This window comes from Manis pentadactyla, chromosome 8 (assembly GCF_030020395.1).
Source record: "Manis pentadactyla isolate mManPen7 chromosome 8, mManPen7.hap1, whole genome shotgun sequence".
NCBI lineage: Eukaryota > Metazoa > Chordata > Mammalia > Pholidota > Manidae > Manis > Manis pentadactyla.
Window position 1 is genome coordinate 44,245,310 of NC_080026.1, and position 12,697 is coordinate 44,258,006.

Genomic DNA, 12,697 nt, shown 5'->3' on the forward strand with positions numbered 1-12,697 from the left:
GGGTTTTATAGGGCCTTTGGGTAGGGGTCAGCATAAGGCATAATGTATACAGGTGTTTCATAATTCCTTTGAAGTTTTGTATTAAGAATAGGGTTATTTAGTGACTGTGTTCAACCAGATCTCAGCATTCTTGACTCAGGTAGGTTCATTTACACTCTGGGGGTCTGTCTCTCATCCTGGTTGCAAAGTTACTTAATTGATTAAAGGGCTGGAAGAAAAGGAAGAAGAGTGTATAGATTAGGTTAAAGAATATGATGGGCCTTTTTTGCAGACTAAGTAGGTTTTACAATGTCATGACCCTTGTCCCATTTCCCTGTTCTCTATCAATATCAGGAGTTTTATCCATATTCCAGAAGTTAATTACATGTCAGTGCTGGATATTAACAATATTTTCTCCTAATCTGTGTAATATTAACACATGTGAGAAATTTTTTTATCACGGTATCATTTGTGGCAGGTAACAAGGAGATTGACACAGCCCCTGTCATCACTAGGGAGGTAGGTGAGCAAAATAGGTTTACATCCTCCCTTGAACAAAAACCCTTTAATTACACAGTCTTCATTTTTTCACCCATAGTTTAGGTTTTAAAAAAATCCTTCCTTATCTGCCACCCCATCTCCTGAGGTCACAGAAGTGTTGTTTTCTGTTTTCTATTAGTTATCATTCTATTTTACCTTTCATGTTTAGATTTTAACCCATTTGAACAGTTTGAGTTTTTTGCATAGATATTGTCATTTTGATATAATGCAACTTTGTACTTATCCATATTGAGTCAGTTTTCCTAGTATTATCTACTAAATAATCCATCCTTTCCCAGTTGGTTTGTTACTGATTTTTCTGTTCTGTTACATTGGTCTAGTACTAGTGTGTTTTTATTACTCTGGCTGTGGAATCTGTTTTAATATTTGTATATCCTTACTTACAAGTATATTTTAAAATCAGTTTGTTAGATTTCTCAAAAAATTCTGCTGGCATGTTAACTCAATTTATATTGAATTTATAGATTATTTTGGAGAAAACTGGCATTTTTATAATATCTTTTGCTTTTCATGAACATGATATATATCTCCATCTTCTCTTTATTTGAGTCTCTAAATGTTTTCTATATCTTCTGTATCTTTATGAGGTTAAATCTTAAATACTTTGTAGTTTTTGATGCTGGGAATGGTATTTAATTTTTTGTTATTACATTCATAAGTTGATTTTGTGTCCAGCAAACTTGCTGAATTCTTTCCTTAGTCAATCTGCTGACTCTGTTGCACATTCTTTCAGTTTATAGGTGTGTTTAATATCTCTCTGCAATTATTGATTAATCTATTCCTCACTTATTGCTAGATCTGTCAGTTGTTGTTTTGCCTATTTGAACATATGCCGTGAGATGCAACTGTGTTAATGGTGGTCATACATTTTTTAGCTCCTTTTAGCATTTTAAAGCTTCTCCTTTGCCCATTCATCTCTCCTTCAATTTCCCTTTTGATACAGAATTGGCACCCTAGCTTTAAGTTTGTATTTCCTAGTATATAATTTTTTGTCCTTTTATTTTCAACATTTCTGCATCTGTTGGTTTTAAGTGAACCTTTTGTGAATGAATATTCTGCTGGATCTTGTTTTTAAGTCTTGAGAATTTCTACCCTCTGATTGAGTGTATCTGTGTATTTACTGTAATTATGCTTATTATAGCACTCATTTCCACCAAACCATGTTTTCTTTACTTTCACCATATTTTCTCTCTCTCTCTCTCTCTCTTTTTCATTTCCTGTGGTGAAAGTACATTTTCTTAATATTAGTGGAAAAGTCATACATTGTATTTTCATTCTTCTGGGGTTACCTAATTTACTTATGTATTAATTTTTTATCAGAATCTAAGGCCACCAGTCCAAGGACTAGTGGGAGTTTCCATAAAATAGGAGGAGTTTATTAGATTATAATTCTACACATAGAAGTAAGAACTGGAAAATTAATCATTATGAGGAATGTTAGAAAGGTCCTATGAGTCAGAAGCAATATGGGTGTTTTTATTGCTGTTTTCTACATGCATGCATGATAATTAAAGAATGACATGTATGTAAACAGGTTTTTTTTTCTGTGTACTTTCTTTGTATTATTCATTTGGATTAGTCACTCTCCATTGTTCAGGATGCCAAGAAGGCTATGATTATATGTAATGAACTGAAATTTCAGAAAATAAAATGGTAAACTGAGTACTAGGGGGGGAAAAGTCCTATTAACTGAAAAGTAGCAGTAACATTCTTAGAGTAGTACATTTTTTGTTTAAAAAGATTCTCAGAAGTTATGACAGTTCCTTAAGTGGTAAGATGTGGCATCTATGTTGTAGAAAAGAATCTTGGATTCAGAAGTCTGTGGCAGCTCAAGGGGGACCATTAAGAGCTGCCCCCCCATACACACAGTGTGTTTCAAAATTTTTAAAAAGCATTATGAGTATAACTGTAAAAATGAGTCAGTCTTTCCTAAAAATAAATACATATATAAAATTTATTTTAGGTTTCTTCAGCATCCATGGTCACACCCCGATGGATTGTGCCAGTAAGTTATTGATACTTGCAATTGTTCTTTTGGTCACCTGTTACAGTGAGGCCTAAAGGATTACCAGACTCTTGTTTTTCCTTAAAAACTTGGGGTTATCAGAGTTCTGTTAACTGGACTTAATGGCTTCAGATTAACTTTTCTGTTTGTAAATTCTTAAGAATGCTGACAAAAATAAAAACCTGAGGTAAAAAAACAACCACTGAAATAACCATGATCATCATCTCCCTTATTACCATAATCATTGGAGAAGATGATTTGCAGCTGGATTGCTCACCATTGGGTAAGTATGCTCAGCTTGGCCCAGAAATGTCGTTATGTCTCCCTCAGCAGAGCAGTGTCCTTTCTAATGGACTCGCAGGTAATGGAGCACCCTTGGCGGGCAAGGAGGAGCATGGTAATAGAGAAGCCATCTCGGTGATCTCTTCCCCAGCACCATTCTTGGTGGATGCTGTGACCAGGTGAGGAAATTATTTCTCAGTTGAAGCCCTTAAGTATCTGTTAGGAGGAAAAAATCATAAAACTAATTATATTTAAAGCAAGAATGCCAATTCTTTAATTGAACTTAATTGAAACTGGATAAATATTTTCTGTTTATTATTTAGAATAATGGGGTTTTTTTGTCAGTAGCAATTTTCTACAAAATTATGAAGTAGACACATGATTTTCTTTCTGGCGTCTGAAATTTTGTACAAAATTTTTTTTGCCATTTCATTTTTCTAGTGATTCCTATTGTATAACTTTGTGTATGCAGTACCCTCTAGTGCCAGAAACTCTACTCTCTGGAGCTGCCAAGCCCCTGGAGCCGTGGCAGGAGTTGCAAGCAAGTGGCAGTGGCACCTGCTGGGAGGAAAGAGCTCTTTCTTGCTTCACAGCTGCAGTGCCTGCCTCTCCTTCAAGGTCCAGTGGGCCAAGCACACAGGGAGGAGCCTCTGCATTATACCGCAGTAGCTGCCTTAGGCAGGGCCACCCTCTGGCTGGCCAGGTGAAATGGCAGGGGCAACAGGTGTGTGGACCAGTGACTGCTGGGAGGAAGGAGCTGTGTGCTGTGTATCGCAGTGGGGAGCCTCCAGGCTGTGATGCCACCCAAAGGGATGGAGCATCTCAAGTTCATAAAAGTTCCCAACCTGCTGGGCTGAGTGTACCGGAACGATTTTGTCCACCTGCCCTTTCTCTTGAACAAGCTCTGTGTAATCCTCACCCCTTTAGCAGCCCTCTTGCTGTTGGGAAGTCTTTCAAAGTGCCTGCCTTTCTTTTGTCCTGGAGTGGCCAGGTGTGGGTACTTGTTTTCCACAAGCATCTGGAATCTCAAGTCTCTCTGAGTATTCTTCCTGTCTTTACTTTGTAACTCCTCCAATCTCCAGAGCACCATGTAATGTGGGTTCTTGCTCCCAGAGCAGATCTCCAGGGCTGGGTGTTCAACAGTCCTGGGCTTCCACTTCCTCCCCACTCTGTTTCTCTTCCTCCTTTTGCTGAGCTGGAATGGGAAAAGGGCTTGGGCCCTGCCAGATCACGGCTTTGCTACTTTACCCTTTTCTGTGAGGTCTTCTCATTTCCCCAGATCTAGGCAGTCTGTTGCAGGCTTTGGTTCGCTCTTTCAGGATTAGTTGTATTTGCTGTATTTTTGTGTTGTATGTGGTTTTGGGAGGAGGTTTCTGCCTCACTTCTCATGCTGCAATCTTTCCCCCACTCTAGATCAACATTATAATACGGTTTTCTAAATAAAGTCTTCATAGAAATATTAACAGTCTTATCTTTAAAAATCTATATTTGTTTTTAAATTGCTTTATGTCTTTTCTTTCATACTTTAGTACTATGTTGTCCATCAATAACATGAAGAGGCACACAGAAAGGTGAGACAGGAGGTTCTAGGTAGGTGAGGGCTCTGACATAGCTTTTACTCAAACCTGTTACAAACTCATTTCAGCAGACTGCTTGCCACACACAGAAACTGGACTCAAAGGAGCTTTTGTTCAGCATGTAGTTCTTCAACTTACCAAAACTGTACCTATTTTGCCAAAGATTTATAATTGCCTTCTCTCTCACCACAGACTTTTTCCAGATTATGTCTGCTATTTCTGTTATCCTCCTGGTGTTAAGAATGTGGGTCAATTGAAGTAGATTCTTTCCTAATTAGATAAAAAAAAACTCATTAGAAAAAATTATTATAGATGATTAACTTGAGATAAATTTATAGTTCATTTTAAAATTGTTCTTTTATCTCCACAGTCTCTAATGTAATATAATTATTCACTCATCAAACACTTGTTGAATGTCTGTTACATACCAGTCATTGACTGTGTCTGGCACTGAAGATAGTAATGAACAAGATAGATACAGCACTTGCTTTGGGGAATTCACATGTAGTTGTCAAAGAGCACTTGATACAAATTTAATGTTATGTTCTAAACATTTATCTGTCTAGTAATTGCCACTATAAAAATAGAGATTACCTGCAGAGGACCAGGTGATAGTGCTTTCTAATTGATCTTAAACAATAAAGTGTGAGTTATTAAGGACTTATAAACTTAAAATTACAGATGAAAGAAAAGCTCTTCTCCACTCCTTCCTGAAGTAGTAATAGAACTTAAGAGATAAAAATGGCAAAATGGCAAGTAGTACACCAGAAATTAATGTATGTCTATTGTACCTCCAAAAAAGAAAAGGACAAATCAGTGGAACAAAATGGAGTTCAGAAACAAACACACACATACATAGTTACCTGATTTATGAAAAAGTGATGGTGCAGTGCTGTGGGGACAGAATGTTTTTTCAGTAAGTCAGCTGGACAAATTAAATATCCATGTGGAAAAAAGTCTTGACCAACTTCATACCATATACAAAAAATCCATTCTAGATGGGTTACAGGTCTAAGTATGAAATGTTAAATAAGCTTTTAGAAGAAAATATAAGTGAATATCCTTGTGGTCTGATTGAAATAGACAAAAGATTTTTTTAAATAGGTCATAAAAAGCTTTAATCATAAACAGTAAAAAATTGATCACTTGGATTACATTAAGAACTTCTGTTCATAAAAAGATATGATTTCAAAAGCTAGAAAAGAGAAGCTGTAGAGTGAAAGAAAACATTTGTACTTCCTCCCTCCCTGTTTCTCTCTCTCTGACAAAGAACTTATATCCAGAATATATAAAGAGCTCTTGCAAATCAGTAAGAAAAAGCTCACTAGAAAAGTAGGCAAAATACTTGAATAGGCAATACTTGAATAGGCAGTTCACAAGAGGATACCCAGTAAGCAACTGGTATTAGTAGGCCAGTAAGAAGGCCAGTAAGCAACAAGTCTGTGCATTTTGACTAGTTATCAAAGAATACAAATTCAAACCACCATGTGGTGACTACTACACACCAACAGAATGGCTAAAGTGAAGAAGACACCTAGTATGAAGTGCTGGTGAAGATATGGGGCAACTGGAACTTTTTAAATTCGAATAACCATGTTGGAAGTTGGTTTGGCAGTATCTACTAAAGCTGAACATACCCAGAGGCTCAGTGGTTCTATTATATACATACCCAATAGAAATAAAAATATATGTCCATCAAAAGGCATGTAGAAGAATGTTTATAGCAGAGTATACATAATAGTCCAACCTGAAAACTTCCCTAAAGCACATTAGCATTCAACTAGGTAGATGTAGAGCAATGAAAATTAATGCACATCAGTTGCAGTGTAGAATACACATGAATCACATTAACATAATTATACCACAGCTTGAACAGCTTAACACAACACACATTTATAATCTCGTTTTTTGTGGGTCTGGAGTGTAGACATGGCTTTTCTGGGTCCTCTGCTTCAGAGTCTCTTGTAGACTCACAAGGCCACCATCAGGGTGTCAGCCAGGGATAGGTTCTCATCTGAAGACTCAAGTCGAGAAGGGCTACCAGTTGTAGTTGGCAGAATTCAGTTCCTTAAGAGCTGTTAGACCGAGGGCCTCAGTTTTTAGCTGGCTATTGGCCAGAGATTACCCTCAGTCTTTGCCATGTGGACCTTTCCACTCTAATTGCTGATTACTTCATAAAAGTTAGCAAACCACGAAGGCAGTAGAGTCTGCTAGAGGCCAGGAGTCACAATGCTGTGTAATGTAATCATAGAAGTGACATACTGTTAGCTTTGCTTCATTCTGTTAAAGCAAATTCCAGGTCCTGCCTATGCTCAAAGGGAGCCTACATGAGAATGTGGCTGCCAGGAGTGGGGATCACCTGACCTAAGGTAAGAGTGAGGGTTAGTGGGACCCTCAGAGTTTCCCCACCCCAATAATGGTAAGCAAATAAAGTTCAAAAAGAGACACAGCTCTTAGAGACCAATTATTATGGCTACCCTTGAGGTGGTTAATGATTGGAAGGGAGCCCACAGGGACTTTTGGAAGGCAGCTATGCTCACCACTATACCACCAACGCACACTTCCACAAGGACTTTTGCAGCGCTAGTAATTTTAATCTGCATGCTGATTACAAAAGTTCGCTTAGTTTGCAAAAGTCTTCAAGCTGTAAACTCATGATTTGTGCACTTCAGTATATGTGTATTATAATCAGTAAATTTTCTTAAAATGATAATTGGGTCACAGCTCTACCGATTCATATTTGCTTGTAATGCATATTTACTTGTAATGCATAAGACCATAAGGACAAAGAACAGAAGAGACAACAACAACTGAGAGACCACAAATGTTTTGGAAGCAGACAGATGACATTTAAATAAGTGGCAACCTACTTAGCAGAGAGGAGAAAATTGAAATCAGCCTGAAAGTGGTGGTGGAGGTGGGGTGTGGAAACAGAAAATACAAAGCAGGCAGTACATTGCAGAACACTGGAAAGGCAAGGAATTGGAAGTACCAGTTGTTTGTGAAGGTAGGGGTGTGAGGTGGGGCTGAGAATATGACAATTGGTTGAAAGTATTTATACCCATTTAGACACAACATCCCCCACCCCACCCCACCCATGCTGGCATGATTCTAGTTTCCCTCCAGAGGAGCTGGGCCAGTGAGCCTCTGGATTTGGAATTTTCTGTTTAGATTCAGGCCCTGAACTGAAAACAGAGAGGTAAACTCAAAGCACATACACTGAAGGGCGAGACAACCAACCTTCCTTCTTTTTGCAGCTTCCAGTATGCTGTTGGCCAAGCTGTGAATGTCTCAGGTGAGAAAGTAAGAGGATAATTCTTCAGAGAAGCTGACCAACCAAAGAGTAAAGGCCCATCTAACGAAATTGCCAGGAAATCTACGTAAATAACTGCCTGGAAGCCCGTTAGTGAGTTTTGCCAATATGTACAGTTTCCAAACAGCATTCCAGTGCTTGTGTCTTAAATATGAAGCAAGCCAAAGATTATCAGATATTTGGGGAAAGGCTAAAGCAAGTAAACTGAAAAAGAAACAAGGAAGAAATAAAGGCAATGTGAGTCTCAAAACCCACAAAAGATAGTCTCATTTTGCATCACTAGAGACAAAATTGCACCCATGAAAGAATAACTGGAAAATATTAAAAAGGAACAGAAAAAACAAAATTCTCTTAGAAGTTATTAAACCACGTTAAAAATAAAATCCAAAGAACGTATGGAAGATTAGATTGAGGAAATCCTCCAAAAAGTAGAACAAAAAGGTTAAAACTGTGAGAGAAAAAACAAGTGGAGGATTGTCTTGGAAGTCCAATGTGTGAACCATCAGAGATCCAGAAAGAAGAACAGAATAAATAAAAGAAAAAACACTCTTGAGGGAACTGAGATCTCCCAGAACTGAAGTACTTGAGTTTTTAGGTTAAATGGGCCTACTGAGTCACAGAATGCAAATAGACAACGCCCACCAAGGAACGTCATGCAATTTCAGAATGTCCAAGTTAAGAGGATATATCTTCACAGAGAGGGAGTTAAAAACAGTACTTAGAAATAATTGGTAGTCAGAATGACAGAAGACTTCACTGCAGGTTGGAAGATAATGGAACAATGCCTTCAGAATTCTGGAGGAAAGCATTTTTCAACTAGAGTTTGATACCCAAACTATAAATAAAGTTTGGGATTAAAATATGTAGACATAGAGTTTCTCCAAAATCAAACTTGCCATGTGGTCTCACGCAGGCAGCTGCTTACTGGAGGGTGTGTTCCATCCACCTGTTATTCACGAAGGAAGACCACGTGGGACCCAGGAAACAGTTCCAGGAGGAAGGTGAAGGGAAGTTCCGAGGTAGCAGCTGCCAAGCAGCCTAGAAAGGATCCTGTGCAGATTTGAAGAGGAGTTCAGGAAGGATATTGCCAATAAAATAAAAAACGTGACCCATCCCAATTTTAGAAAAATTATATACATGTCTGAGTGTAAAAGAGAACTAGGTAGGGGTCTATCTGCAAGGCTGGAGATAAATTAGAAATAAGTATGGAAAAAACTGAGCAGGCAGTCACAACAAAAATGAGGCAGTTATTCAGTCCAGGGAAAAGAAAGTGTGCAGGAAAAAGTATATAAGTACTCAGATGTGAAAATGTTTACATAATTACAACAAACTGAATTGTTCATATAACTATTGAAAAGACAGGAGGAAGGATTGTGGGGCTGGCGAGTGGGGTTATAAGTCCGGGGAAAGGAAATCCCGGGGCAAAATACCCCTAAAAACCAAAATGAGTCAAAGGGAGAAATAAAGTTTAAAATCCGTTTATTGCTCACAAACTGCAGTCCCAGGACGTCTTTCTTCTCTGCTCCAGCAGCAACCACACCAGCTCTCCCCACTCACCTCTCAGGTACAGATAAGTCCTCGGTTGCCCAGGGAATTACCAATTGATATGGAGATGAACTTCTCCACCCCTGAGGAAAGATGCAAATGCACTACAGCCATACTTCTTTCCACCTCTGAACACCTATTGATATGCAGATATACTAAAGCCAGGTGAGATATTCTGGAAATGTTTCGATTTTACACACAGGGGTGTATGAATATTAAGCCTTTATAGTAAACAGTAGGAAGTCACTGTAGAAACACACGACTTAGAAGAAAAGTTAGGCAGGACTACTTACTGTTGGTTGTGCGCCAGAGTCACCTGGGCACTTGTTACACAACACAGGAGACTGACAGGCCTTCAGCCTGGTGGCCTGTCTGTGTGGAGCCTGAGACTTTGTAACAAATTCCAGGGACTACACTCTGAGAATCAGATATAGAGAACAACGAGAGGAAATACCAGGAAAAGAAATGGTTGAGTGTTGTGTCTGCGTAATAGAAATGGGCGGGGTGGAACAAGTGGCTGCTGTTTCATCTGTAAATCTTGGTAGTACTTTTGATATATTAAAGGATGTCCTTTGTACTATATATTTTGATATTAAGTGTTTATGAAATGAAAATGAACATTGTTACATCCTTGCATCTAAGTTCATACTCTTCACTTAGAGCAGAGTCCCTTGGGCCCTCATGCAAAGCCACCATACTATCATTTTTCACAGCCCTCTAACAAGGCAGATTAACTCGTGTAGTAACTCAACACAGCCATGCGGAACTACATAAGGAAGCACGGAACAGCCTACGGCCTTGGTGTTTCCAGAGCAAGCTGCTTCATGTTCAGCATAGTACTGTTCTTGATACTCAAAATACTGACTCATTAAGAAATGGTTAAGTGTCTCTTTGGCATATTTGGCAGAGGAAATCGATATCCTTAGGTTTCTTCAAGATGAGAAATGTTCATCAGTTATGTAGAAAATTCCCTCCTTTGGAAAATCTAATTGGTAAATTAGGTGTTACAGCATCGTCATTTAGGTCTCTGACTTAGCCTTTACATGCTCCGTGTGGCACAGGTGGAGAAACGCACGTGCTCCTACCCCCGGTGGTTTCACTGAATACCAGTTATTTCTTCCTTTCAGCTCTGCTCCAGCTTTGGCAGAAGAAGCCGTCCTGAAGCAGAAGTGTTTACTGACAACTGAGCTCTAAGGGAGCTTCCTCCCCACCTGTAGATGGAATGCCCCACCTCTCCAGCAGCCCCTCCGTGAATGGGTTTAACTGGAATCTACTAGATTCAGCAACTTGCCCTTTACTTTCACCTAAACTTGACTTCAGCTCTGCGAAAGCACTGCCACATTTTCCGTCCAGCTGGAGGGACTTCATTAGACTGCGTATTTGCCCAAATTAAGGGTATCTGGTCTTTTTTATAATTGTGTTAAAGTTGTAAATTCCTGAAACAAGGGAATTACTTCCCCTGCGGTTTCCTTCCACTGCTTGGCTCCTCCTGGTGGTTGTAGCTGTTCATAGCACCTCCGTAACTACAGCTCTACAGCTTTGGATCATTATTTCTCTCTAGTATCAGGGTGTCTTTGATCTGAATGCCTGTTAGAGAAATTACACTTTTCCATGTATTACCTGGAAATTCGGAACTTAGGAAATTGCTGAGGACATTTTTCAGGTAGATTAAGGGCAAGCTTTTTATTTTTCTTTTTTTACAATAATTAAAATACTAAAGAGAAGTTTAGAGTACAGAGGGTTTTCAGATGTCTCCCATCCTGTAACTTCTTACTGGACCGGCTATCTTAATACCCCAGGTTTATATCAAGGCAAGATAAATCTTGAGAAGAACTGTAGAGAAAGCAATTGCCTGTCTTTTTTTTTTTCCCAGCCCTTCTCATAGGAAACTCTCATGCATCACAGACATACTCTGTGACTTCAGCCTGGAAGGGGCAAGCATAGGTAGAGAGACCCTGGGGCTCTTAGCTGCAGACACCCATCATTCCTCCTGTGCCCGATGGGGAGTGTGCGCCTTGACAGACTCAGGTCCGGAGGGAGTAGCACACAGCTACTTCTGCGCACTGGGCTAACATGGCTCCATTTAAAAGGTAAGTGGAGTAAATTCAGACCTTGTAAGCTGAGGAACACAAAATACCAGGACAGAAATGGGAAATTGGTGTGGGGGGATTTTGTTTCTTGAACAACTACCCTGTGTGAAACTATATACAACATAGTGAAAGAACTTGCATCTCACAGTACATTAAGAATTTCATGTTAGTTTTAAAAAGTTCTCTAGAATTTCCTCATCACTTTTGGTCTATACAGAAAAATTATTGATGCTGAAGTAGTACATGCTCATCTCATAGAAAGAAAATAAAGTATAAAAATAACCAGCTGTAGTCCCAACAGTAGAAAAATACTCTTTTAGCTTTAAAACTTTAGAATTCACAAGGTAACATCAATTGCTGTTGGAAATTAGGATGATATGGAAACCACTTTGACAAAGTTGTTGTTAATTCCTGTTTTTAAGGACTGGTGTTGAACTATACCACTTGGAATGTGTTTTTTAATTTTCTGCCCCATAATATGTATGTAAGTGAGTGTTAATTTATGCTGCTCAGCATAGAAGAACATCCATCTTTAAAGCTCCATGGTTTGGACTATCCTGGGCATAATCGTATTCAGGCAAACACACACTAGAGTCGGACTGGAAAGCTCAGGAATTTTAATTTTGTGTTGTTTCCCAGGGAGCTGGAGAGATTGGAAACCACTTTTGCACAAAGCAATTTTGCTGAAGGAAAGAAAGTTGACACTTCTTGCTGGCTGCCTCCCTTAAGCCATTATGCTAAATTTGTGAATTTCACTGCTGCAGCTCTTGCCAGTTTTTAATTGTAAGACATTTTCTTGCAGCTGTAAATGACACCTAAAACCAGAGCTTTTTCCAGGACATGTTGGACTGGACATGGAATTTTCAGTGTTCCGACAACCCTACACGAACTGAAAGACTGAGCTTGGGCTTCTAACCACATGCAGCCAAGGCATTAGCAGCTCAGAAAGCCTAAATTCCCGATCTAGTTTAGGGTTAGCACCATCCTAATTTTAATTTCTAAAATTTAGGGATTAAGTTGTTGAAAGTATTCTATAACCTTTGTGTCTTCAGGTACCTGTATTCTTACCAGTCAGCATAATGATAAGCACTTTCTTAAAATTCATTTGAATTCAAATTTCTCAAGCGAAAAGGAAACTTTTTCTCATGTCTTGGCTTGAAGTGGTAAACAGAGAAATTAATACTTTAATGTATTGGATTAGATGCTTGTCAGATATAACTTCTCTCACATATCTGCTACTCGTGCCATCCCTAGAGCTGCTAGACCACTTCTCTTCTGCTCATCTTAGAATGGAGGGCAGGGCCATGCTGAGGACATCCGTGAACATGTCAGGAGGGAGGGGGAT

The 12,697-nt window shown here is 39.0% G+C and overlaps 1 protein-coding gene across 4 annotated transcripts in view; it reads left to right on the forward strand.

Moving 5' to 3' along the window:
• The window catches only part of EPB41L5 (erythrocyte membrane protein band 4.1 like 5), a 177,267-nt gene extending 166,115 nt beyond the window's left edge, over positions 1-11,152 (forward strand). For 2 of the 4 annotated variants that reach the window (XM_036886555.2, XM_036886553.2), the window contains 3 exons: positions 2,504-2,545; positions 2,876-3,006; positions 10,390-11,152. In XM_036886555.2, coding sequence (XP_036742450.2) covers positions 2,504-2,545; positions 2,876-3,006; positions 10,390-10,456 — 240 coding nt within the window. In that variant the 3' untranslated portion in view covers positions 10,457-11,152. Of the gene's footprint in view, positions 1-2,503; positions 2,546-2,875; positions 3,007-3,299; positions 5,753-10,389 lie in introns of those variants that run through there. The other 2 variants (XM_036886554.2, XM_057505709.1) reach the window with 2 other exon arrangements.
• Positions 11,153-12,697: the final 1,545 nt, after the last annotated feature.